Source organism: Mauremys mutica, chromosome 2 (assembly GCF_020497125.1).
Source record: "Mauremys mutica isolate MM-2020 ecotype Southern chromosome 2, ASM2049712v1, whole genome shotgun sequence".
Taxonomy (NCBI): domain Eukaryota; kingdom Metazoa; phylum Chordata; order Testudines; family Geoemydidae; genus Mauremys; species Mauremys mutica.
The window spans coordinates 44,893,824-44,921,610 of record NC_059073.1 but is presented as its reverse complement, the minus strand read 5'-3'; the positions used below and the strand labels follow the sequence as shown (position 1 = coordinate 44,921,610).

Genomic DNA, 27,787 nt, shown 5'->3' with positions numbered 1-27,787 from the left:
GAGATTTTCTATTAGCACTATCTGTTTGTCCCACACATGCACTCTGTACAACTTTATGCCATGCTCCAAGGGTATATAGTGCTGTATGAGCGAACTGAGTTCCTTCTCTACTGCCTCAGCCTGAGACGGAGCGCTAATTTGTCCACCTTCTGTGTGCCTCAGAATGTTTTGTAGTTGTTCAGTGTTTGTTAGTTGTTGTTAGTGTAGAATTGGATGGATAGTTGAGAGGTTTCAGTTTTTCCTATTCACTTTTGTCTCCTCCAGCTTTTTTCTGGGGAGCTTATTTGACTTGGTTGGGCATGCCTGACTCGCCAGGTTTCAAATGCTGCCTCTCTTGTTGGGAGGCTATCCCAATCAGTGAAGGCCAATCTAAATGTGTCTGTTGCTCGGGAGAGTGCCATATTGCCCAAAAGTGTAACTTTTGCCTGGCTCTAAAATCTAGAGGTCAGAAGAATCAGGAGACCAACCTGAAGCTGCTGATAATGGAGCACGCCCTTCAATCCATTTCAGAGTCCGTCCCTCAATCCCTAAAATACATCTGTCTCCGTACAGATCGTGTTCCCCTTCGATGTCAACTAAGGCCTTGCCTAAGAAGAGGAAGATCTCTGAGGGTTCAGGGAAGGCTCCAAAGAGGAGTTTGGCTCCTTGTGGTGGAGGACCAGCTCCCAAAAAGTCCCAATCTCCTGCGAGGTCTGTGGTGTCAGAGTCCTTGACTTTTTGACTTGGTACCATGGAGGCAAAAGACTCTTCCTCTGGTATTATAAGAACGGCAATACTGGGTCAGTAGCCTGTCTTCCAACAATGGCCAATGCCAGGTGCTCCAGAGGGAATGAACAGAACAGGTAATCATCAAGTGATCCATCCCCTGTCTCCCATTCCCAGCTTCTGGCAAACAGAGGCTTGGGCCACCATATTTGCCCATCCTGGCTAACAGCCATGATGAACCTATCCTCCATGAACTTACCTAGTTCTTTTTTTAATCCTGTTAAAGTCTTGGCCTTCACAATATCCTCTGGCAAGGAGTTTCACTGTGTTGTGTGAAAAAATACTTCCTTTTGTTTGTTTTTAAACCTGCTGCCTATTAATTTCATTTGATCACCCCTAGTTCTTGTGTAATGAGGAGTAAATAACATTTTCTTATTTACTTTCTCCACACCAGCATAACTTTATAGACACCTATCATATCCCCTCTTAGTTATCTCTTTTCCAAGCTGAAAAGTCCCAGTCTTATTAATCTCTACTCATATGTCAGCCGTTCCATCCTCCTAATAATTTTTTTGCTCTTTTCTGAACCTTTTCTAATTCCAGTATATCTTTTTTGAGATGGGGCGACCACATCTACACACAGTATTCAAGATGTGGGCATACCATGGATTTATATAGAGGCAATATGATATTTTCTGTCTTATTATCTATCCCTTTCTTAATGATTCCTAACATTGTTAGCTTTTTTGACTTCCACTGCACATTGAGTGAATATTTTCAGAGAAATATCCACAATGACTCCAAGATCTTTCTTGAGTAGTAACTGCTAATTTAGACCCCCATCATTTTATATGTATAGTTGGGATTATGTTTTCCAATGTGCATTAGATTGCATTTATCAACATTGAAATTCATCTGCCGTTTTGTGGTCAGTCACCCAGTTTTGTGAGATCCTTTTGTAGCCCATCGCAGTCTACTTGGGACTTAACTGTCTTGAGTAGTTTTGTATCATCTGCAAATTTTGCCACCTCACTGTTTACCCCTTTTTTCCAGCAGATCATTTATGAATATGTTGAATAGAACTGGTCCCAGTACAGAGCCCTGGGGGACACCACTATTTACCTCTCTCCATTATGAAAACTGACCATTTATTCCTACCCTTTGTTTCCTATCTTTTAACCAGTTACCAGTCTATGAGAGGACCTTCCCTCTTATCTCATGACAGTTTACATTGCTTAAGAGCCTTTGGTGAGGGACCTTGTCAAAGGCTTCCTGAAAATCTAAGTTCACTATATCCACTGGATCCCCCTGGTCCATATGCTTGTTGACCCCCTCAAAGAATTCTATTAGATTGGTGAGGCATGATTTTCCTTTACAAAAACTATGTTGACTGTCAGTGGAGCAGAAAGATCCCAGAGTACTTTGGAGAAACACAGCAGTGAAAGGTCTCCAGTACCATCCACTTCCAGATTTGATAAATCTGAAACAGATTATGCCAAAGTGCCTTCCCATTTGGTTTGGCCAAAACACACAGCCTTAGCCCTGGCCCTTATGCGCTCCAAACCAATATTACTGCCCAAGTCAACTTTTGCATTGGTACTCCAGGAACTTGTCAATGTTAAATTGGCTGGAGTTCCCACTGCTTATGGGTACTGAAGGACTCTTGGTAATGAGATCCCAGTCTCTGAATTACCAGTCCTTCCTGGTACTGCAAGATTCTCCATCCTTTTCTACTGGTGGCCCCACACTGGAAGACATTGAGGAGGATGACGGAAACATTAAATCAGTCTCCTCCTCATCAATGCAGGTTCCCCTCCGCATCATTACAGGAACCCACACTTTGACAAAGACCCTCGCTTACATCTGAGATGGCCAGATCAGACCTGTATACCAACCCCCTCTCCTGTATAAGCCTCCCCAATGGCCATAACGGGATCCTTGGGTGGCGTGTAAGCAGCAATTTGCCAGATATCTGGCTGAAATGCACCAGGAAACTAGGGTGTCAGTCTCCTCCACCAAACCCCCAACACAAGGAGACTTTTGAGGAACAGGAGGCTAGAGTGGACAAAGAGACTACCCTCAAACCCTTATTTCATCTCCGGACAATACAATCATGCCTCCACCACCACCGAGAGCTGACAATTGTCTCCATTTCCAGGGCCTTGCAAAGAGAGATGGCTGATACCCTCCAGATACCCTTTTAGGAGGTTAAAGAATCACGTCACAAGTTCCTAGACATCTTGCAGTCAGTGACACTCAAGTGGGTAGCGCTACCTGTTAATGAAGTGTTCTTGGATCCAGCATATATACTACTATAGACAAGTGTAATGCCAACAAACCTCAGTTATCAGCAGGCAGGATTGAACCTGGGACCTCTGCAGCTTAGTGCATGAGCTGAAAAACAACTGGCTGTTAGTGGCAAACTCCTGCCACCAACTTGTAAATGGGCAGATAAATACTATGATTTCCCCCGGGACTCAACATTTGTGTTCTCCCAGCCTCTGCCTAAATCCCTGCTTGGGGATGCTGTAAATGAGCAGGGTAGACAGCATTACTCCAAGTCTACTCCTTATGACAAGGACCAGAAAAGATTAGACTTTTTTTTGGATGGAAGGCTTAATTGTCCGCAACCATCCAGTTTCAGATTGTAAACTATCAGGCCATCATGACCAAGTATGACTACATCAATTATAACAAGTTTGCATCCTTTACTGAATATCTTCCACAGGGGCATTTCCGGGCCATAGTTAAAGACTGTCAGTTATTAGCCAGAACCCCTCCCTAGGTGCCCTTGGATGCCACAGACACTGGATGCGACAGCAGTTGTCATGCCCAGGGTGTCATGCTTCCAGTTGTTGGGATTCCCAAGAGAGGTTCAGGATATGGTTAAGGACCTCCCATTTGATGGTCAGAAGCTCTTCTTGGGAATTGTAGACGAGTCCATGCCGTCAGATCTAATGTGGGACTTGGTTCGGCAGTACTGTCTTCAGTCTTGGACTCAATTCCAAAGTTCCCTCCTCCATGTGAGGATACTACTTGAAAGTCATCTGAAGTGAAGCACCCAGAGGGACACTACTTGAAGAAGAAGAAGAAGATTACTCGCCTTGTGCAGTTAACTCTTGTCCTTCAAGATGTTTGTCCCTATGGGTGCTCCACTACCCACCCTGCTTCCCTTCTCCTTCGGACTGTTCTTTTTGGTTGTTTGGATAGAGAAAGGACAGGGCAGTTTGCCCACACAGCCCTGTGTAGCTCTCGAAGCACAGCATGAGGTTGCATAGAGCGCATGCACGGGCCAAACAGACACGGCTATCAAGGGCTCAAGAGGCACATGCACACCTGAAGTGGAGCACCTATGGGGGGGACACCTCAAAGAACTACAGTTACTGCACAAGGTAAGTAACTTTATTTCACTACGTCAACATATACAAGAGTATAGTGGGAGTGCTCTGACCCCATAATGGCAGCTCCTGGCCTGCGGGGGTGGGCCTGGCTCCCTACTCTGCACATCGTGACCAATCACATGGGGTACCTCCATCACCAGAGAGGTGAATGGGCCAAACCTGAGTGGTGCTGTGACCTCGTGCTCCAGATGACATAACCACTCAGTTTAGGGGCCTAATCAAATCTGTTTTTACAGCCATTTCTAAGATTTCATTCAAATTCAAGATATCTGTGACCACTATGACAAAATTATATCTGTAATTGTAGTTAGTGGATTGACTGACTCTTTCTGGTCACCATAGGACAGATTTTCAAAGATATTCAGATGCCTAAGTTACCCACCTAGTTGAATTTTCAAAAGTGCCTAAACAGCTCGGGTGCTTAAACTGCTTAGACACTCTTGAGAATTCCACTGTATTTTTAGTTGCATAAATGCCCTTGAAAATCTGCCCCTCTCTGCCCCTGTCCCTGTTTTTAGAATTAGATCTCACCCTCTCCCATCTGGGTTTTTATTAACTGCAAAGACTGAAAATAATATACTTTGAATGCAGTATATGACATTTTGACATATTTATAAATAGGGCACTACCAAATTCATGGTCCATTTTGGCCAATTTCATGGTCAGAGGATTTTTAAAATTGTAAATGTCATGATTTCAGCTATTTAAATCTGAAATGTCACAATGTTATAATTGTAGGGGTCCTGACCTAAAAAGAAGTTGGGGGGGGGGGAGGATTGCAAGGTTATTGTAGGGATGGGGGGTGGTACTGCTACCCCTTACTTCTGCGCTGCTGGTGACAGCACTGCCTTCAGAGCTGGGCAGCTGGAGAGTAGTGGCTGCTGGCCAGAAGCCTAGCTCTGAAGGCAGAGGCACCGCCAGCTGCAGCACAGAAGTAAGGATGGCATGGTATGGTATTGCCACCATTACTTCTGTGCTGCTGCCTGCAGAGCTGGGCCCTCAATCGACAGCTGCCACTGTCTGGCTGTCCAGCTCTGAAGGCAGCACAGAAGTAAGGATGACAATACCACAACCCCCCTAAAAAAAACCTTCTGACCCATCTGCAACTCCCTTTTGTTTGAGGACCCCCAATTTGAGAAATACTGGTCTCCCCTGTGAAATCTGTATAGTATAAGGTAAAAGCACACATAGGACCAGATTTCACAGTCTGTGAAGTGTTTTTCATGGCCACGAATTTGGTAGGGCCCTATTTATAAAGCTGGAGTTCATCTCAAAAGTTAAATATGGTGTTCCTCATGATTCCACTGTAATTTAAAAGCTGCACCCTTTAACTCATTCAAAATATTAATGCAGCATATTTTTAAATAATATTTTAATAACTTATAGGAAGTTTAGGCTTCAGCATAGTTGTTACTAATACATTTATTTTAAAAATTGAATTTAATTAAACTACAAATAAAATCTGATATAAAAAGTTTTTACTTAAATCTATAGATATAAAAACATCATCAATTTTTATCCACCCTGGCCTCCATGGTGTACTCTAAAACAGTGTTTCTCAACAACCAGTGTGTGGACTGGTGCTGGTCCCTGAGATCTCCCTCACACAGTTTAGGAAGGCAGCAAGCCGTTCCCTGGTATAAAAAAAAGGTTGAGAAACGCTGCTCTAGAAGATGAGCCAGAAATTCTTTTGTCAGAATATGGCAGATATTCTTGTTATGGAGAAGGATCTTTAATCTTCAGTCACTGTCATGTAATGTTCTTGTGAAATTAAATCACTGTATATGACTTAGATCTGGTCTTCCTCTATTTCTCTCTCATTCATCTGAAAACCATTGTAATGTTTGTGGGCAGTATGTTAGGGAGTGGTTGGGGACCATGTGTCAGTTGCTGTTGACAGTAGGAGATCAGTACTTTGCCATGACCCCTTGGAGGTAAAAGAATAGCCCCCACCCCCTTCTGATAAGGAGCTCTGGAAGCAGCTGGGTTCATGAGTTTTGGGATCATAACCAAGTAGTTAATTTTTAGTTATAGATGGGAGAAGGCAGGTAAAGAGGAGTGATAATGGCTGGACCATAATACATGTTTAAAGGCTATTGTCTCCCTGCTCTCCACTGGAGATTAGGTCTGTGTACTTTCTAACTCATCCCTAGGCCAGGAATTTCATTCTGTAAGGTCTCAAGGAGTCTTTGTAAAACAAATAATCAAGGTATGGCAGGTAAATGTGTCTTGCTGGAAAATATTAGTTCTTGGAGTGATGGTCCCTATGTAGATTCCAAACGTGGATGCACATGTGTGCCATGCACCGGAGACAGAAGATTTCATAGCAGTGGCCGTTGACCTGCACACATCATGCATCGCCTCATGCTCCCGTATGAGGTTATAATAGGCCCCTCTTACCACCACATGGCTGGAGTCGGAATCCCTGAGGGTGCCTCAGCTCCCAAGCTTCCCTGAATGGAGCATAAGGAGAAGCACAAACAGAACCTGCTGGTGCAAGCGCCATCTCTGATCCCAGCACTGGTGTGCCAGCTGCCTGCAGCACCTGGACTCTTGGGCACTCCTTGATGAGGGCCACCTGGTGGCTAAGGTGGGTCTTCAGTCCTCCATGGGTGCAGCTTACATGGTTTCCTGCTCATTTGCTACTCGAGCAGTGGTGCAATCCTGGGTGCAATCCTCTGGGCTCCCCAAATAGGTCCAGACCACTGTAAAGGACCTGCCCTTTCATAGAATCATAGAATCTCAGTGTTGGAAGGGACCTCAGGAGGTCATCTAGTCCAACCCCCCCTGCTCAAAGCAGGACCAAACCCAACTAAATCATCCCAGCCAGGGCTTTGTCAAGCCTGACCTTAAAAACCTCTAAGGAAGGAGATTCCACTACTTCCCTAGGTAACCCATTCCAGTTCTTCACCACCCTACTAGTGAAAAAGTTTTTCCTAATATCCAACCTAAACCTCCCCCCCTGCAACTTGAGACCATTACTCCTTGTTCTGTCATCTTCTACCACTGAGAACAGTCTAGATCCATCCTCTTTGGAACCCCCTTTCAGGTAGTTGAAAGCAGCTATCAAATCCCCCCTCATTCTTCTCTTCTGCAGACTAAACAATCCCAGTTCCCTCAGTCTCTCCTCATAAGTCATGTGCTCCAGCCCCCAAATCATTTTTGTTGCCCTCCGCTGGACTCTCTCCAATTTATCCACATCCTTCTTGTAGTGTGGGGCCCAAAACTGGACACAGTACTCCAAATGAGGCCTCACCAGTGCTGAGTAGAGGGGAATGATCACATCCCTCGATCTGCTGGAAATGCCCCTACTTATACAACCCAAAATGCCATTAGCCTTCTTGGCAACAAGGACACACTGTTGACTCATATTCAGCTTTTCGTCCACCGTAACCCCTAGGTCCTTTTCTGCAGAACTGCTGCCCAGCCATTCGGTCCCTAGTCTGTAGCAGTGCATGGGATTCTTCCGTCCTAAGTGCAGGACTCTGCACTTGTCCTTGTTGAACCTCATCATATTTCTTTTGGTCCAATCCTCTAATTTGTCTAGGTCCCTCTGTATCCTATCCCTACCCTCCAGCGTATCAACCACTCCTCCCAGTTTAGTGTCATCTGCAAACTTGCTAAGGGTGCAGTCCACACCATCCTCCAGATCGTTAATGAAGATATTGAATAAAACCGGCCCCAGCACCGACCCTTGGGGCACTCCACTTGATACTGGCTGCCAGCTAGACATGGAACCATTGATCACTACCCGTTGAGCCCGACCATCTAGCCAGTTTTCTATGCACCTTACCGTCCATTCATCCAGCCCATACTTCTTTAACTTGCCCAAAAGCTGTTCAGAGAAAAGACTGACAAGTCCTTGTACTCCCTCAAGGACTCCTGCACCACCCTCTGGTCTCTGGACAGCTATACTCCAGCTCCCAAAGGCAGACAGCAACAGCAGCCATTCAGGCCCCCTATTCACTGTATTATCATAGTCAGAAGGAGGCACTATGTCGCCTACAGGGATCCCAAAGACCATGCTACTCCACCTCTGCCACAACCACCTCCTCAGCAGCCGGCCAAGCACCAGTTTTGATATGCATATAGAGAACCGCCACCCTCTCCTGCAGTGCCCTATGTTGTCATCTTTGGGGGCTGCCTTGTTCTATTTGCCTGCAATTGGGGCAAGATCAACACAAACAGTTGGGTATTGGAGGTCATCCACAATGGATACTCCATAGAATTCCTGGCATTTCCACACTGCCAACCCTCACCCTGGATGTCCCCCAGAGATCCCTTCCATCAGAGCACCTTCCAGCACGAAGCTGACGCTCTTCTCCTTAAAGGTGCCATGTAACTGATCCCACCTCCCTACAGCGGACTAGGGTTCTACTTCCCTGACTTCTTCATCCAGAAGAAGGGCAGAGGGCATCACCCTGTACTGGACATCAGAGTGCTCAACACCTTTATTTGAAAGCCCAAATTCTGTATGTCAGTTTATCCCATCCCATCCCTTCCCCGCAGAGCCTGGTTTGCAGCTCTTGACATGAAAATTGCCTATTTCTAAATCAGTATTCACCTGGCCTATCAAAAGTTTCTGTGATTCAGAGTTGGACCTGGCCTCTATCCATTCAGGGTCCTGACTTTTGGCATAGGGATAGCTCCACAAGTCTTCACCATCATAGCTGCGCACACTTACCATCTAGGTTACTCAGTCTTCCCTAACCTGAACAACTGGCTCCTTGTCACGCACTGCTGCTAAACTTTCCTCTTTGCCATCCACACCCTCGCCTCACCTCTCTTGGCATTTGTATCAGCGAGGCGAATTGGTCCTCGTACTTATCCAGACCATTGCCTTCATTGGAGTGTGGCTGGATTCTGCTGCTGCATGTGCCTTCCTTCCAACGAATTGCTTCACAACCCTAATCACGGACCCCTGCTGCAAGCTCCAGACCACCCTCCACCACTCTCTCCCCTTCTTGGCCACATGACGGCATGTACCTCAGTGACACTGCACACCTGCCTCCACATGCGTTGCTTGCAACTCTGGCTCCTCTCCATCTACCAACCAAACACAGACCAGCTAGACAACAAAGTCCTGATCCTATGGCAAGTGTTGGCATCCTTCATTGGTGGACCGACCCTTCCGAGGTCCTGATTGGTGCCCCCTTCGTCCCTCCCACACCATGAGCCACTATCACAACAGATGCCTCCCTGGCATGTTGGAGAGCTCACCTGGGTTGTCATACGCGCAGGGCGTGTGGATGCCTTAAGAGGCCAGGATATGCACATTAACAGTGGTTTATCCTCCCCCCTAATGTTTGACATTTCTGTATTCACACACTCTACCATAGTCTGCTTCTTAAGGGGCCTGCTCCACACCTTCCCCCCCCCCCCCCAGTCAAAAATCCCACATTCTCATGGGACCTTTAATTTCAGTCTCGCCGCTCTCACAAAAGCACCCCTCGAACCCATGGCAACATCCTCATTTTCACGTATCTCCCTGAAAGTAAGCTTAGTGGTCATTACCTCAGCTAGATGGGTCAGTGAACAAGCAGCCATGATGCCTGAGCCCCCATACACCATATTCCACAAAGACAGTGTCCTTGGGTTTACACCCTAAGGTGGTGTCTGAGTTCCACATCAATCAGTGTATGCACCTCCCAGTTTTCTACCCCAAACCTCCTGCCTCCATTGCCAATAGACTCCCTCGACGTCCGACGTGCGCTGGCATTCTATCTGTAATGAACCTGGGACTTCCATGCCTCATCACAACTCTTTGTAGCGATTGTCAAACGATGCAAGGGCCATGTCCTCTCCTTGCAACGCATTTCTAAATGGGTCTCCGGGTGCATCTGTGAATGCTACACGTTCAGCAACATGAGGCCACCTGATGTCATCATGGTGCACTCTACCTGGGCTCAAGCAACTATGTCAACCTGCCTCGTTGATGTCTCCTGGCAACATGGTACTCTGTACCTTCATGTCATATGACGCCATCGCCCACAGGGCAGTAGCAGATGCAGCAGTAGGCCAACCTGTACTACAGCCAACACTTTTGACCACATCACTGCTTGCTACTCATCCACATTTGGAATCTATATAGGGACCATCACTCAAAGAGGAGGTACCAGACATCTTGAAGAACCTCTAGTGACAGGTAAATAACCTCTGCTTCAATTTATCTTTAAAGAAAAGAATGTCTGTACAACTATTTACCATTTGTTTACTGGTTCAGATAAGTTGCTAACAATGTGCTTAATATAAGCATCAGCATTTTGGAAGCTGTTGTAATTGTCTTGTGAATTTGTGCTCTATAGGTGATAAAAAGAATGATAAAGTGCTGTTCTTTGCTCAACTGCCACACCCAGGTAAGCATGTATTCAGGTGCAAGTTTAAATAAGGACTTTTTTTTTTAAACAGTTGATTTTAAGTCCAAACTCTCTTTAAAAGAAAAAAAATAAAATCTGGTTTTAAAAATGTAGAAGTTTTGTTTATGTAAACATTCCCTGGCGGAGTTGGGAAATGAATCAAAATATTGTGATGATGCTTCAGAACCAGCCAACGAAATTTTAGATCGGAACTCACTCACTCAATACATTAGTTGAGCGTCTCATATTTTTAATCTTAAAATATTCATTTCCTTGCAATCTCTTCTCTTCCCCATGCCCCCTTCAGCTTTAATGCCCAGTCTAGCAGCTGGGGAATGTAATGGGATTTGTATTATGGGGGCACATCCTTGCCAGGGCTGAGGTCAGACTCTGCTCAACCTAATAACCACACAGGGCAGTCTAGAGATCAGTGGGCTGAGCAGGAATTCTAACAGGGCTGCACCCAAAAGTATTTGGATCCCTGTTGCTGAAAGAAAAAAAACTGTCAGCTAGAATGAACCCACCCTCTGGAAAAGTAAGTTAGGATTAATCAACTCTGAAAAGATCAATGGCATGTCACTTTCTGTCTCCTCTTCCCTCCCCCCCATGAGTTCCTTTTACCCTTCCCAGAGGACTTCATGACTTGCAAGCATTTTTTTTTTAAATCTGCACCTAATCAGTATATCTCTTGGAGTTACACCAAGCTATTATTCTGGTGGGGTGGAATAGAAGACTAAAAATAGAGAATTGTTAGCAGGTCTGACTGACCTTTTCCCTCCTGCATGGTGTACTGTCGCCTCTGCAGTCTGCTGATATTACTCAGGCTTGAAAGGCTGTATTATGCCCTTAATTGGAGCAAAAGCTAACTCATAAAGCTTAATTTACTGTCCTTGTCTCTGATATTTTGATTCATTCTGCAAACACTAAGTTTAGACTACTGAGAAGCCATTTACTATGAAAACTAGATGTAATTATTAAATTTCCCACATAGTGGAGAAACATTTGTCCAGTATTTCAGCATGAAAAGAGACAAGCTTTAAGGAAATAAATTAGTCTTTCTCCCTACAGGTAGCAATTTTATGTCAGTTCCTCAGAGAAATAGACTATAAAACAGCATTTAAGGCACTGCAGGAACAAAACAGGTAAACATATTTATGTTTAAAATTAAAATTATGTATGTATTCCATGAATTAATTGATATTCTCTTTCAGCCATGATGCTATGGACTCTTACTATGACTACATCTGGGATGTTACCATTTTGGAATACTTGACATGTATCCTTTCATTAGAAAGAGTTATAGAAAAAGCAGCTTGTGGGGTCATGTTGAAAAACCAACACAAAGCTTAAGTGTAGTGACAGTTGAGTTGCTGGTAAGTTTCATGCTAGAACATGTAGATGTAAATAGGTTACTCCTAAGGCAATTCTGGGCTTAAAACTTATGTATACAATTTTAAAAAATTGTGTACATAATTCTGCAAATTTTGTCAATAAATAAATGTGGCTCTAGCATGGCAGGGGGGAGCATAGGCCACTTGTTGCATTGAGGTGGGAGATCACCCTGAAGCCCCCAGCTCCCCTGGTTACAGGGACTCTGCAGTAAGGCTGCACCTGACCCAGTACAAGGGCTGGGCCTGCTCCCAAAAACCCCTAGGACCTGCCCCCTCTGTACCAGGTGTGGGGTGAGGTGTTTTTTGTGTGGGGCAGTCTGGATGCACAGGGGCTTAGTGGAGGGTTCTGGGTGCAGGGACTCTACAGCGGATCCAGGTGATGGTGGTTGGGGTGTGTTGGAGGGGGGCCTAGATGTACAGGAGTAGGGTTTGTCAGGGTGAAGGTTTGATGGGGAGCCCCAGCTGCTGCTGAGAGGATGGGCTCCTATTTCCCCCATTCCCCTTTTCTTCTCCATCCCCTTCATCTCACTCTTCCTTTCTTTTCTCCCCCCCTGCCCCCGCCCCCCTTCCTAGCTTGACTGTGGTCACTCTTGCACAGAGAACAGGCAGGCTCCCAGGACACAGAATGGAAACATGACTGGCCCTAGAACCCATGTGGTGCTGTTCAGCTACAGTGTCTCTGGAGCCCAGATGCAGCCTCCTTAAGTTGGGCAGCTCTGTGCTTGCAGAAATGGGGGGCAGGGAGAAGAGACAGTGGCTTGTAACCCTGTGTGCCCCTCCTCCCATGCTTCACCTCTGTTTGGAGGGGGCAGTTCTCCAAAACACTGCACCCATGGTTGCCCCCCAAATGGCTTCCCTGTTTTCTGCAGGGAAGCACAGGCAGTGGGCTGTTTTGTGTAGTCATGCAAAGTCCCCCCGCCCCAGGAGTAACAAGTGTAGCAGTCCTATTGCCTTGGGCAAGTTGTCTAGGTCTGCTGGGGTTGAAAGGAGGAGTATCTATACTACTACTGCTTGCTGGCACAGCCTGTGTAGAGCTTTTGACCTGACTCGAACTTGGGTAGAAAAGTAGGTTTAGTGTCCAATTCTATGACTTGCTCAGCCAATACCAGAATAGTTATTGCTCAGGAAATACTATGCAAGTGTCTTGCATTTTAGATAATGGCTCATTTTTAGTTGCTACATTACACACAAATACTTTCCTTGACTCTTGTTCAGATCTCCATCATAAAAGAGGAGAAACAGACAAGAGGCAAATAGCAGTAAGTTAAAGAAGGGGAGGGGTGTGGTGCTAGGGATTTGTTAGCTTTGAATTACATTTTACAGTTTTGCTCAGTCCTCCACAGCTGTAACTATGAAGGTGAGTGTTGATGTGAACTCTGGAATAAGCTTTCACTTTATAAAGTGAAATGCTCTTAAGGCAGCAACTGTCTTGTAACTAATAACCTTATTGTTCACTTGTATTACAAAAATTCTTGTTTTTTGTACTTCAAGATTAAAGCTATTGGCCAGACAGAGCTGAATGCTAGCAATCCAGAGGAAGTATTGCAACTTGCTGCACAGAGACGAAAAAAGAAATTTCTTCAAGCAATGGCAAAACTTTACTTTTAAACATTCCTATAAATGCTGGTGTAGAGTGGAAAATTTCACTTTATTTAACATGTGTTGAGTATTTGAAATTTTTATACAATACATATTTACAAGCATATTGTGTTTTTTTTAAAATGATGAAATATTAAAACCCATTATCTTACAAAATTGTACAGAAGATCTGGAATACTAACTTAAGTAATGCTTTTTTTTTAAATCAATTTGAAGGAATGAGTTCAAGCTTCAGTTAAGTTAACTAGTAGAGAATGCTGAGTTTAGGTACATTAGAGAGGCTACTACTTATTGTGATGGTGTGTGCTCAGAATAAGCACTACTCACACATTGCCAGCAAGAGTCTTGCTTTGAGTTCTATAAAATTTTGATACTCTGCCCTACTGAAGCATGTAATTCCTATGTTCAAAAAGATGCTCCTTGCTGGAGCAGCTACTCATGGCAGGAGCAGAGGTAGTGAATAGAGTGGTAGTTAATGCTGTTTTAAACATTGATACCTGCACAGTATGGGGGTATTAAAGTACTGCTTCCACTTTAAGTGGCTGTAGACTTCTTGCAGTCAAGGTGTGCCTCTTGCTAAGAGCTCTGGATTTAAAAGGGGCCATGTCTAGATCTTTATGTAGATGATTTTTTCCCTTCAATTACTTTTCCAGTTAAATTACTTCAGCAGCAAATTGTTACTTTTACCTGAGGTCAAACTTAGCACTTAAAACAAGATCAGGTTAGCACCTCTTCAGTAGCCCTCCCGCCACAGCAATCTGTCACTTTAGTGAGGCCTTGTCTAGATTGAGGATTTAATCTAGCCCTACCCCTCTAAAGATGCTATTTTGGCCTTAGAAGCTCATCTGGGCTTCAAATAGTAATTCCCCTTGCACCAACATCAAGGTAGGTAGGCAAAGCTGTTAAGTGCAGTCAGATTAAATTTCCAACTCAAACATAGCCTTCAACTTTATATTGCAAGTACCCCACAAACCAGGAATAAGTGGCATGGGTACACGTGACATCAGCATTGTTGGGTTTTTTTGGTTGAACTCTGATTTAAAAGGTGACCATACCAAGAAAAGTCACTAGGGTATTAGGGAATTTGTGTACACTACTGCTTTAAGGAGCAACACATAGCTTTGTTTCTCCTGCCATCCAACAAACTGGTGTATGGCTCTGCTTCATTAATGATGTTTTAAAACAAGTTCTTAAAATCCATAATAAATTCATAATTTAAAGATTGGTTAAATTAATATTCCTACCATAGCAGAGATTAAAAGCAGAAGGGACCAAATGATCTAGTCTAACCCCCTGCATAACCAAGGGAGGGATGAGTGTTGTGTAACAATTCTGATGTCTGCACCAGGCCAAGCTATCCATTATTCAGTTAGGCTGTGAGGCAGAAAGACATGTCAAAGTGTTCAAGGATTAGACTGAGTCCTTGCTTTTAGGGTAGCGCTGTACTGAAGCAGTGTCCTGCTTTGGAGTTTCTACCACTGAGTGTTCATTGCATCTGTCTTGTCAGTGGTTTCCATACTTTCACTTTTTCTCTGTGCTTCTGGGGGGTGTTATTATTCCTCCTATACACCCTGGCGATAACTGTCCTGGTGCTGTTAGAGCTACTCCACAATTCACTTCATCCTATGTAAATTGGAGGGGGGAAAAAAAGCCATGTTAAAGTGGATTTCACTTCTTCACTGTATAAGCGTTAGCCTTGAACTAAGCACATCTTCCAGTGAGGTGCTACAGTTACTACTATATTTAAATATCCCAGATATCCTTTGGTCTAGTTTAAGTTGAATTTCCTTAAGATAGTCTTTTAGTCCTTACCTTCTTAATAGGGGATTAGAAAGGAGAAGGAATTGAAGATAAATTTAGGTATCGCAAGTGCTTGAGCACCTCAACCTACCTTGAGAGACTTTGACAATTTGAATACAATGACCCATGTGTACTCTTACGACTTCACGTACAAGTAAAATGCAATTACAATTATGGGAGTAGGTATACGTCTGTTTGCAGAAGGAAACATCACCATGTCCTTAAGTGGTTGGCAAAGCACATGAGTGTTTTAATCTGACTATATCTGTGCTAGGACCATTTTACTAGAATACTGAATTTGGTTAAGTTGCATATTGTAGCAGTATAGTAAATTTCACTCACATGCACACACCTCCATTACTGAAATTTACTGGTATAGTTTAAGTGCAATCTTATCAATGGGACATGTGGCACAGCTAGGCCTGTCAGGGTCAAGGGTATGAAGACATGTAAAAATCAACAGAACTGTCTATAGTAAACACCTGGCCCTACTATCAACACTACTTAAAAAAAAATAGATAACATTGTTAGCAACTCTGCCTGCAGGAGAGTGACAAGGTCCATACAACATCTCTTAATGAAATGTGCCACATTATAGCCAGGTGGGAGATAGACAGTCATGGGCCCTAGCTATTTTGTGCCTCCCAGCAGCCTAGGGTTGTCTTCCTGCTGCTAGTTCAGCATCCTTTTGCAGGGGCAGACATACTCCATCATTGTTTGTGTAGACAGCCTGGCCTATCATCCTTCCCCCAGCACCTGACAGCCCTTGCTACATATATGGATGTGGAGTAACTAGCTGTTCTTCTTCGAGTGATTGCTCCAATGCATTCCAGTTAGGTGTGCGCGCCGCGCGTGCACAGCTTCTCCGGAACTTTTTTCCCTAGCAACCCCGGCGGGCCGGCTGGCGCCCCCTGGAGTGGCGCCGCTATGGCGCTAAGTATATACCCCAGCCGGCCCGTCCGCTCCTCAGTTCCTTCTTGCCGCCCGTGACGGTAGTTGGAACTGTGGAGTGCTTGATAGCTCTTCACGTCCCTAGCTTTCTCTAGTTCATTGTTGTTCATAGTTAGCATAGTTAGTTATAGTTGTTAAGTTAGCATAGTTAGTGTTAGATAGATAGGCAAAAAAAGGGGGAACCCCCCCTTTTTTAGCCTTAGCCGGTGCGGGCTCATGCCCAAAGCACCGGGCTTTAAGCCCTGCACGGGGTGCCAGAAACCGATGCCCATAGGAGACCCGCACGACGCGTGTCTCCGCTGTTTGGGCGAAGGGCACCGAACTGACAAGTGCCAGATCTGTTTGAAATTCAAACCGCTGACCCGCAAGGATCGAGATAGCCGCTTGAAACAGATCCTCATGGAGGAGTCCCTCCAACCACCGGCACCGCCCGCGCCGCCTCCGCGGCCTCCTCCCGTGCAGGACACACCGCCGGCACCGACTGCGGCACCGCCGGCGAAGAAAGCGGTTGCGAAGACTCGGCACCGCTCGCTCTCGCCCGCCAAGAAACAAAGACTGGCGAAGGCTCTGGCTCAGGCTCGCGTGCAGGACTCCGCCAAGGCGACTCCGCAGCCTGCAGCCCCTGTGGTGCCTCTGCACAAACAGTGCACTGCACCTGTGACTCCGGCGCCGCAAGGGCCGTCGAGTCTGGCGCCGCCTCGCTCCCCGGTGCCGTCCGTGGTCGAGCCTCGGCGACCGTCGACGCTGGAGACGTTTGCCTCCACGCGAGAGCTGATACAGCTCATAGAGGCTCCAGGCCTCCGGCCCCCGGCACTGCCAACGCGGGCGGTCGTCTCCAGGGGTAAACCGGCAGCAATGGTCCGGCCACCCTCCCTGGAATCAAGGCGTGGACGTCGGACACGGTCCCGGTCTCGTTCCCGCACCGTCGACAGCTTGCCGTCCCGCCGATCGCAGTCCCGGCACCGCACTCCATCGCGGCACCGATCGCAGTCTGCCCGTCGGTCGAAGTCCCGGTACCGCTCCACTTCGCGGTACCGGTCGCACTCCCGACGTCGCACCAGATCGCGGTCGCCACCATATCGGCATCGACGGTCTCAGTCCCGGCACCGTTCCCGGCACCGCGACTCCCGCGGACGCTCCAGACGTCGTGGTTCGCGCTCTCGGTCGAGCTCCCGGCACCGCGATGGCCATGGTCGGTCTCGGCATCGGAGATCTTACTCCCGGTCGAGCTCCCGGCACCGGTCCGGCCCCCGGCACCGATCGCGGTCCCAGCACCGGTCGAGCTCCCGGCGCCGTGGAGAGAGTCGAGCGCGGTCGCCTTCCCGGCGGCGAGAGGAAGAGCAGCCCTCGGCGGTGTGCCCTGGACCCTCATTGGCACCTCCCTGGCCTTCCCGCCCTGAGTCGGTCGCCTCCGGCGTAGAAGCCTATGGGCTCCCGCCTCCGACACCACCAGCCCAGCCTAGCGGGGCCCAGCAGTGGGGTTTTTGGGTCCCATGGGCGCACTATGAGTCGGACGCTCTGCCCGTTCCACCGAGGCCTCCAGGGGCCCACCGCAGAGTCCCAGAGGCATCGATATCTCGTCCACCGCCATCCCCACCACCAGCCATTCCGGTGGCGCCAGAGGGCCCCTCCGAACCTCCAGCCCACCACGCAGTGGACCCCTCTTCGGCTGAGGTCGTTCAGGAGTTATCCTCCTCATCCTCTCCCGATGAGGCAGTGGCCGGCACGGCATCAAGGGAGCCGCCCCCCGTTGATGCCAAGGCGCATCAGGACCTACTCCGCCGTGTGGCGACGGCTATGGACCTCCCTGTAGAGGAGGTAAAGGAGGACGAGGACCCCATCACGAACGTAGTGGGGTCAGACTTGCCGGTCCGGGTTGCGTTACCTTTTGTGCGCACGGTCCAAAAGAACGCCGCCACCATTTGGCAAACGCCCGCTTCCGTGCCCCCCACAGCCAGGGGCGTGGAAAGAAAGTACTCAGTCCCTCCCACGGGCTATGAGTACTTGTATGTGCATCCAACTCCGGACTCCCTGGTGGTACAGTCAGTTAACGATAGGGAAGTCAAAAGAGGCACGTCGGATGGACCTTCTCGGCCGAAAGGTCTATTCTGCAGGGGGCCTGCAGATGAGAATTGGTAACCAGCTGGTCCTCCTGGCCAGATACGTGTTCGACATACTCACGTCCCTGGCCAAGTTCACTGACCATCCCGCCAGGACTTCACCACAATGTTGGAGGAAGGGAGGCGATCCTCTCGCTCCTCCATTACGGCCGGCCTCGACGCGGCGGACTCAGGGGCACGGACCTTAGCAACAGGGGTCACGCTGCGACGCATCGCCTGGCTTCAATCTTCCACCCTGCCTCCAGAAGTCCAGTTTACTCTCCAGGACTTGCCCTTTGACACCAAGGGCTTGTTCTCGGAAAAGACGGATTCGCGGATCCAATCGCTAAAGGACGGCCGGGTGGCGATCCGTACACTCGGTATGCATACGCCGGTGACGCAGCGCAGGCCATTCCGCCCGCAACCCTCCCGCTATCAGTCGCGGTACCGACCCTACCCGGCTCGGCGACCGGCCCAAAATCGCCGTCGCCCGTCGGGCAACCGCCGAAACCAGGGCCAGGCCACTTCCAAAGCCCCACAGGGGGCGAAGCAACCCTTTTGATGGGACGCACGAGGGCTGCACATCACTCTCCCCTCCGGATCCTCCCCGTTTATTTCACAACCGCCTCTCCCGTTTTTTCTTGGAGTGGTCCCGAGTAACGTCGGACAGCTGGGTGCTCAGCACGGTCTACTCGGGATACCGTCTTCAGTTTGTTTCGCCCCCTCCCTCCCACCCACCTTCCCTGTCCCTCTTCAGGGACCCCTCTCACGAGCAAGTCCTCATACAAGAGGTCCAGACTCTGTTGAGCGTGGGTGCCATAGAGGAGGTGCCTCCCGCCAGGTGGGGCAGGGGATTTTACTCCAGGTATTTCCTCATCCCCAAGGCGAAAGGCGGGCTCCGTCCTATCCTGGACCTTTGCGGGCTGAACAGATACCTACTCAAACCCAAGTTCCGCATGGTCACCTTGGGGACCATCATTCCCTCCCTGGATCCGGGAGACTGGTTTGCGGCCCTCGACATGAAGGACGCCTACTTCCATGTCGCTATCTACCCCCCTCATCGGCGCTACCTTCGGTTTGTGGTCAACGACGCCCACTACCAGTTCGCCGTGTTGCCCTTCGGCCTTTCGACCGCCCCCAGAGTATTCACCAAATGCATGGCGGTCGTCGCCGCAGCACTGCGACGGAACCGGATACACGTTTACCCGTATCTGGACGACTGGCTGATTCACGGTCTGTCCAGGCAACTCGTGGAGAGTCAGATAGTAGAGGTCCTGGCTCTCTTTCGGCGCCTCGGTCTTCTCGTCAACACCGAGAAGTCAACTTTGATTCCGACGCAGCGAGTCGAATTCATTGGGGCGGTCCTCGATTCCACGATGGCCAGAGCCTGTCTCCCTCGCGCTCGACACCAGACGCTGGTCTCCACCATCCGAAACCTCGTCAATTTCCCGACTACGACGGTGCGGTCATGCCTCCGCCTCCTGGGCCACATGGCATCGTGTACGTACGTCACCGCGTACGCACGACTTCACCTTCGTCCGTTTCAGTCCTGGCTCGCGACGGTGTACTGCCCGCATCGCGACGCCATCGACATGGTGGTCACAGTCAACAGGACGGCTCTCGACTCCCTCCGCTGGTGGCTCGACCCGGAGGTCGTGTGCGCCGGAGTCCCGTTCCACCCTCCTCGGCCATCGGCAACGTTGACCACGGACGCCTCTGCGCTCGGTTGGGGCGCTCACCTGGGAGACCTCCACACTCAAGGCCTCTGGTCAGCGAGCGAGCTCACACTCCACATCAATGTCCGCGAGCTCCGAGCGATCCGCTTTGCATGTCACACCTTTCGGACCGACCTACAAGGCCGCTGTGTGACAGTGTTCACGGACAACACAACAGCAATGTTCTACGTGAACAAGCAGGGCGGAGCCCGCTCGTCCCCCCTCTGCAAGGAAGCGATCCTCCTGTGGGACTTCTGCATGACCCACTCCATTCACCTGGAAGCGTCCTTTCTTCCGGGAGTGCAGAACACGCTGGCCGACCATCTCAGCAGGTCGTTTCTCTCCCACGAGTGGTCCCTCCGTCCCGACGTTGCTCACACGATCTTCCGGAGGTGGGGGTTTCCCCGGGTCGACCTCTTCGCCTCCAAGGCGAACAGGAAGTGTCTCCAGTTCTGCTCGTTCCGGGGGCACTCGCCAGGCTCTCTGTCGGACGCTTTCCTGTATCAGTGGCAGACTCACCTCCTCTATGCCTTCCCTCCGTTTCCGCTCGTCCACAGAGTGCTCCAGAAGCTTCGGAGGGATCGAGCCACCATGATACTAGTGGCTCCAGCCTGGCCGAGGCAGCATTGGTACACCCTGCTGCTCGAGCTCTCCGTTCGGGAGCCCATTACCCTCCCTTTGTGGCCGGACCTCATCACACAGGACTTCGGCAAACTCCTCCATCCGAACGTGCAGTCCCTCCATCTTACAGCCTGGTACCTGCGTGGTTGACCCACGCAGAGAGGGACTGTTCGGCGGCCGTGCAGCAAGTCCTGCTTGAAAGCAGAAAGCCTTCCACTCGTACCACCTACATGGCGAAATGGAAGAGGTTCGCGCTCTGGTGTGACCAGCAAGGGCTCAACCCATTCGTGGTACCTGTCTCTACCATCCTAGACTACCTATGGTACCTTAAGGAGCAGGGTCTGGCGGTTTCCTCCTTGCGGGTCCACCTCGCATCGGTGTCCGCCTTTCGTCCGTCAGTAGAGGGTCGAGCCATCTTTTCCAATCCGATGGTCACACGCTTCCTGAAGGGCCTCGACCGCTTATACCCGCCAGTGCGTCGCCCTGCCCCGACCTGGGACTTGAACCTCGTCCTGGCCAGGCTCATGCGTCCACCATTCGAGCCCATGGCCACGTGTTCTCTCCTCTACCTCTCCTATAAAACGGCCTTCCTGGTTGCCATAACATCGGCAAGGAGAGTCTCGGAGCTCCGAGCGTTGACGGTGGGCCCCCCCTACACCGTCTTTCACGCGGATAAGGTGCAGCTTCGTCCTCACCCAGCCTTCCTACCAAAGGTGGTCTCGGCCTTCCACCTTAATCAGGACATCTTTCTCCCGGTCTTCTTCCCGAAGCCCCATGCTTCGCCCCGGGAACAACAGCTCCACACCCTCGACGTCCGTAGGGCGCTGGCGTTTTACATCGACCGGACAAGGTCCTTCCGGCGTTCCACGCAGCTCTTCATCGCAGTCGCTGATCGCATGAAAGGCGAGCCGGTCTCTACCCAGCGCATTTCCTCCTGGGTGACTCAATGCATCAGGTCATGCTACGAGCTGGCTCACGTGACACCATGCCGACTCACCGCTCATTCTGCGAGAGCGCACGCCTCGTCAGTCGCCTTCCTGAGCCATGTCCCCATCCAGGACATCTGCAGAGCGGCCACCTGGTCTTCGGTCCACACCTTCGCCTCCCACTACGCATTGGTGCACCAGTCTCGAGAGGATGCAGCCTTTGGCTCTGCGGTATTACATTCCGCCACGTCTCACTCCGACCCCACCGCCTAGGTCAGGCTTGGGATTCACCTAACTGGAATGCATTGGAGTAATCACTCGAAGAAGAAAGGACGGTTACTCACCTGTAGTAACTGTTGTTCTTCGAGATGTGTTGCTCCAATCCATTCCAGACCCGCCCTCCTTCCCCACTGTCGGAGTAGCCGGCAAGAAGGAACTGAGGAGCGGACGGGCCGGCTGGGGTATATACTTAGCGCCATAGCGGCGCCACTCCAGGGGGCGCCAGCCGGCCCGCCGGGGTTGCTAGGGAAAAAAGTTCCGGAGAAGCCGTGCACGCGCGGCGCGCACACCTAACTGGAATGGATTGGAGCAACACATCTCGAAGAACAACAGTTACTACAGGTGAGTAACCGTCCTTTTATCTTCCAGGTACTTTACCTACCTCATGCATGTTTTCCCTATGTTACAGTGAGACAAGCAAGGTTTGATGACAGGGGAAAGGGGCGGGGGGGGAGAAGAGTCAGACAACCATGGTACTTGCCTCTAGTCAGCTAGACCAGTGTTTTTCGACCTGTGGTCTACAGACCCCTAGCAGTCCCCTAACTAAGATTTTTCAAAGGGGACCACTCATCTATTTGAAATGTAAGGGTCTGCAAATGAAAAAAAGGTTGAAAACCACTGAGCTAAACCAATGAGTATGTGCGCACAGAGCTTTAGGAACTGTATTATTCTCCACCCGTTGTAAGCTTAGGCATCATACAAATCAGTGTTTGATTACAGACAAACACCACCAAGTAAGGCCATACCAGCATGTCCAAGTAGTTTGTGTGGGTTTGGATATTATGTTTGTCTTCCACTGCAACCTTCTTAAAACTCTTCAATTTCACAGGGGCTTTTCTTGCCACCCTAACAAAAGGATCCATCCACGCTACACATTCTGAAATGCTGTTCCAATCTAAACCTAAGGAGAAAATATCAGGTTTAGGCATCTAAACCTTAGTTGTGTATCCATCCTCTACGAGCATTCTAACATGGTAAATGAGAGGATAAATTAGTTTGTTTCCACTTTCCTGTGATTTGTGCATATCTTTATTGATACAGTACTGGCTGCAGGTTTAAAAGTAGATTTAAAAAAAAAAAAGTTACCTCGAATTACTTGTTTGCATCCTGCACTATCACATAGCAGACAAAGTTTTGTCCTATAATCCCAGTGAATTAAGATAAACATTTAGTTTTACTCAAGGCCCAAACCATAGTTAATGGCTATCAAAAAGCCGTGTGCTTATTAAAGCAGCTATGACATGTTGCCTTATTTAGCTTATGAACAATAATCACACTCCTAAACATCCCCCCACCCCTCCCAAAAGGCTCAACCCCTTTCCACTTGCCTTCAGTAATAGACTAGATGTGGAATCAGCAACCCTGGACATGGTAAGAACTCCTGCTCTGTGCAGCTCTTTATAGAAGAGCATCACAGGGAAGGTACAAGATCTGATCAGTTTCATGCTCTTGCTCTTTTATTAGAGGGGTAGCAGAAAATGGGAAAGTAGTTAAAATCCAGTAGAAAAATCTGACAAAAAAAAGTGAGGCAGTCCTGTAGTATTCCACTTTCCTCAATATTTGCCAGTGTCTGGTACCTTACATTATACAGAGGGGTAAGTTGACACCTCTAAAAGTTAGATTAAGCTACTATGGGGAATAACCAGGGTCTCAGCAGAAAATAAGGTGAGTTACTGGCCTAGAACATCTAATTATAAACTTATTTTTATCATTTACTTTACAGCTGGCCTGACAGGAAAAAAAATCTGATTTTAGAGGGGGAAGAAACATTTGTGGTAGCCAACAGTCTACAAAAGTAACAAAATGGGACCCAAATACATCAGTGCTGCAGCTTCTGATTCACTTTTCCTTTATCTATTAATATCACTGTATTAATCTCATGCACAGAGATGGGAGTAATCAGACATCACTGTATCAAAATAATCTTGCTACATTTTTCAAGTTATCCCCTTGCATGAAGATGAATCCCATTATTGACAAAGGCATACCATCTTGTGGGAGTCAACACAAATAAAACCCACATAACACACTCATGTAAGATTAAGTCACCAAAACTCCAACTTTTTAGCATTACCTAAAATTACCGTTTATCCTTTCATATCAACCTATTTCTGCTATGTCCAGCCACTCCTCTTGAAGCAAAGGATTCTGAAGTGGACAGGTTGATAGGAACCACCACAAAAGTTTTTATCCTGGACTGCTGTTGTCAGTCAAGAATGACTGGTTATAAACAAATCATCTTCCCCAGGAAGAACTAGATACAGGCTACTGGAGCCATATCATAAACTAATAGTGATTGCTGTTGAATTTTTAGTTTACAGAGCAGCAGCTACAGAAATAGCAGCAGACCAGGAGCAAAATATTTTGTTATATTTCCAGATACTTCACCTCAGAGGCACAACAATTTTGTGCTTCCAGTGGTTGTGACCCTAACATAGCATGGGGTGCAAATGAATGAGGAATCTGAAAAACAAAATGATCCAAAACTGAATCTATTTTAAATTGATCAAGTTGTGTGGTGGGGGGATTAAGTAAAAAGCATGCTGTTAAAAGCAAGGTAATTTTAAATGACCTCAGGTTCAATTTTTAGAAAGTTTTGCAGTGCTCTAAGCATTTAAGGCACAGGTTGGCAACCTTTCAGAAGTGCTGTGCCGAGTCTTCATTTATTCACTCTAATTTAAGGTTTTGTGTGCCAGTAATACATTTTAATGTTTTTAGGTCTTTCTGTAAGTCTATAATATATAACTAAACTATTGTTGTATGTAATGTAAATAAGGTTTTTAAGATGCTTAAGAAGCTTCCTTTAAAAATTAAATTAAAATGCAGAGCCCCCCGGACCGGTGGCCAAGACCCGGGCAGCGTGAGTGCCACTGAAAATCAGCTTGTGTGCCGCCTCTGGCACACGTGCCATAGGCTGCCTACCCCTCATTAAAGTGATGATATAGGAATGAATTGAAACCACTTAGCCAGCCTTTTTAAGCACTGTCATTGTAAAAGACCACCTTACCTGAAGCTTTTTTAACTACCTCAGCTGAGGTATAGTGCCAGAGTGCAGCAGCAGCCAATGTCCTATACTGGAAGTCCAGAGAACTGACATCTAGAATACATAGGTCTAAAAGCTGTGAAAACAAAGTAATGGTTACAACATTTCTTTTAAGAGAGAGAGTCCCAGGCCCATCATAGGACTAAACCACTAAAAGAGATACAGTGTACAGGCACCATTTATTTCCTCCACACACACAAAAATATTAGAACTTAAAGTCTGAGGGACCCTTCAGTAAACTGGTTTGTTACTCTGTTCTAAATTTGATTATACAGAATCTACAGCTCCAGATGGGTGTTTTGTTTTGGGGATTGGCCTCCTCACAGCTAAGTGTCATCTCAAATGACCCAGCACGAACATGGAAAGTATCCATAATAAATCTATACAATCTTGAAACTGAAATAATTGAATCAAGAAAAAAAAAGTTCTTGGTTCATATTTCCATGTAGTAACCCTTATGCTTCTTATGCTGCTGCTAAGTGTGCACAGAGATAGGTTTAGTGCTCCAAGTGTTTTTTCATACTAAACAGTTCCTTCTTTCTCTTCCAAATAGAGGATGCACCTTAAAAAAAAATTTTTAATTTATATGTAAAGCAACTTAACACAAAACATCCATTCACACCTTTAAATCCTTTGCCACCCATCAAACACTACCTTGTGTAATACTGTAGTCCTGTCCACCTTGGGATCAAGACTTCCTGGCAAGTGTACTGAGCCAGCTGTTGCTAATAGTTATAGCATGGTTTCCTTAATGTGTGCTGGCCCCACTTCCATATCTAGACTATAAAACCATCCTATGGACAATGGAACCCTACCAACAAAAGCTTAGCAAGGAGGGGGAGAGAGGAAGATAGAAGTGTGTGCTATTGGACATTTTTCCTCTTAGAGGCTTAGATCACTGGAACAACAAGTGACCTTATTGCACTTTCTATTTTTTAATTAAAATGGTCACCACCTTCAGGGAACCACTTAGATATTATCATATACAACTCTGCCTTGTTCTTTTAAGCATTAGGCAAGATATTTTTATAAATCTTATTACACTTCTGCCTCGGTCACCAACAGTGGCGTGTTAAGTAGTGTGCACTGACTGAAACAACTACCTACCTGTGCTATTTGAATGAATTTTTCCTGAGAATACTGGGGTAGCAGCACTTTTGGAACATCTTTCAAAGCATCCACTTGGAGATAAAGATTGAGCCAGGAGATGATTGTCACTGGACATAGTTCCCATTTTAAAGCCTGCAGATATTAAAAACATGAGATAATATGTAATTTTTTAAGAACTTAAAGTGCACAACACCTCTTTCCATCCCTCCCATATAAATAATTAAAAAATAAAATAAAGTAATAAAAACCCCACACACCACCCACCAAGTTCTCCACCTCCTTCTCCCCCCCCCCTCCAATCTTTACCCACTCCCCTTTCCCCATTTTCATCTCCACTTAGGTCAGCCAGACCTTTTATCATGCACCTCCATGCCTGAATCACATGCAGGATCCCCTACGATTTCAAGTACACGTGCTCTGGAAATAACTTCTGACTTTTAGAAATAGAGCTAGAACAAGCCTGGATTTCAACAGCCAGAACATCTTTCCCACCCTTTTCCCTCCCTCCCCCCCACCTTCTTCAAAAGATGCCTCACAAACACTGAGCAAGTGGTCTTCATGCAGGATATGCACATAAGAGCTGGGGAGGCAAAACATACATTCCCAAGATGTGCCATGGCCTTGGAACTGGAGCTACAGTAGCTGCAGCCTAGCACAGATTAAAATTTAGTTTTGGAGGATTTCTAGGTTCTCAGCAGAACAAGGATTACCATTTTCCACCCAACTCTTCTGGGAACCTTGGCATGGAGGCATTCCACCTGGCAGATGGCCCAAAGCCAGGGACTCTGGAAGCCCCAACTGCAGGGCAGTCCACCTGGCTAGCTGCTGAGGAACCATAGGTCAGAACTCCAGGTTACCAGTCAGCCTGCAAGGTGTGCTGCTGAGTCTGGCAGGTAACCAGGTTTCAAAATCTGCCTGGTTTCTGACAGAATTTAATCAAAAGGTGACATGGTAGTGCAGAACAATTAGAATTTGATGAAAAATTGTTTCAACAAAATCTTCCGAACAGGTTCTAATACAGTCTTTTAGACTATTTGTATGGGCTACTTCAATAGTTCCTCTCCACTCCCAGCCTGCCATCCTCCAGCCAGGCCTATTGGTGGTTAAAAAAAAAAAAAAAAAAGCAGCCTACACCCACACCCCCTTCCATTACATACAGTTCTTGGGGGTGCACCCTTTCTTTGCAGAAAACAAAAGTAGGACTTAGGTGGCAAAGAGGGGCCCTTAATGGAGACCTCCACCCTAAGGGTGGATGCCAATCTATGAGATTGAAGAATTCAATTCTTCAGAAAGTTAGAAGTGAGGTACTACTTTTTGCCTACAGATGGGGGAAGGACACCAAGAGTGCAGTCATTAAATATAACAAGATGCTAAAATGAAAGGCTCTACTGGGCTATCACTCAACCAGCTAATTAAAATAGTAAGACTGTTACATTACCTTTAATACAATGAGCTCCATTCTTATAATATCATCTTCGCTACAAGCACCATCTGTGACATAGGCAAACTCTTGTAATTTAGGAGCATATATCTCCTTTAAAAAGAAAAAAAAAAAACAAGACCAGAAGGGTTTTTGTATCCTGCAAGAATGCAAACGAGCTGCAGTAGACAGCTGTGAAACTTTTCAGATTTATACACAGAACCATTTTATCAACTCAGTTGAAACAGCTGTACTTCAGCTATTTCTCATGATAGTACAAGCCTTTCATACTGTAAGTGTCCACAAAAAGTAAGCTAGAAACTAGTAGTGAAAAAACCATTAAATATTAATAGAGAAGACGTTATGTATTC

General features: G+C 47.3%; 2 protein-coding genes across 8 annotated transcripts in view; one reads left to right on the top strand and one right to left on the bottom strand.

Annotated features, from left to right (window-relative positions):
• Nucleotides 1-13,556, top strand: part of INTS8 (integrator complex subunit 8) — a 73,265-nt gene extending 59,709 nt beyond the window's left edge. The window contains exons 23-27 of the mRNA XM_045003098.1: nucleotides 10,412-10,462; nucleotides 11,531-11,604; nucleotides 11,674-11,738; nucleotides 13,069-13,112; nucleotides 13,345-13,556. Of these exons, the coding sequence (XP_044859033.1) occupies nucleotides 10,412-10,462; nucleotides 11,531-11,604; nucleotides 11,674-11,738; nucleotides 13,069-13,112; nucleotides 13,345-13,461 (351 nt within the window). The 3' untranslated portion in view covers nucleotides 13,462-13,556. The remainder of the gene's footprint in view (nucleotides 1-10,411; nucleotides 10,463-11,530; nucleotides 11,605-11,673; nucleotides 11,739-13,068; nucleotides 13,113-13,344) is intronic.
• Nucleotides 13,557-13,953: 397 nt separating this feature from the next.
• The window catches only part of CCNE2 (cyclin E2), a 30,195-nt gene continuing 16,361 nt past the window's right edge, over nucleotides 13,954-27,787 (bottom strand). For all 7 annotated transcript variants that reach the window (XM_045003100.1, XM_045003104.1, XM_045003102.1 and 4 more), the window contains exons 8-12: nucleotides 27,435-27,530; nucleotides 25,994-26,128; nucleotides 24,851-24,962; nucleotides 22,590-22,744; nucleotides 13,954-15,075 (exon numbers count right to left, since the gene is read on the bottom strand). In XM_045003100.1, the coding sequence (XP_044859035.1) occupies nucleotides 14,974-15,075; nucleotides 22,590-22,744; nucleotides 24,851-24,962; nucleotides 25,994-26,128; nucleotides 27,435-27,530 (600 nt within the window). In that variant the 3' untranslated portion in view covers nucleotides 13,954-14,973. The remainder of the gene's footprint in view (nucleotides 15,076-22,589; nucleotides 22,745-24,850; nucleotides 24,963-25,993; nucleotides 26,129-27,434; nucleotides 27,531-27,787) is intronic.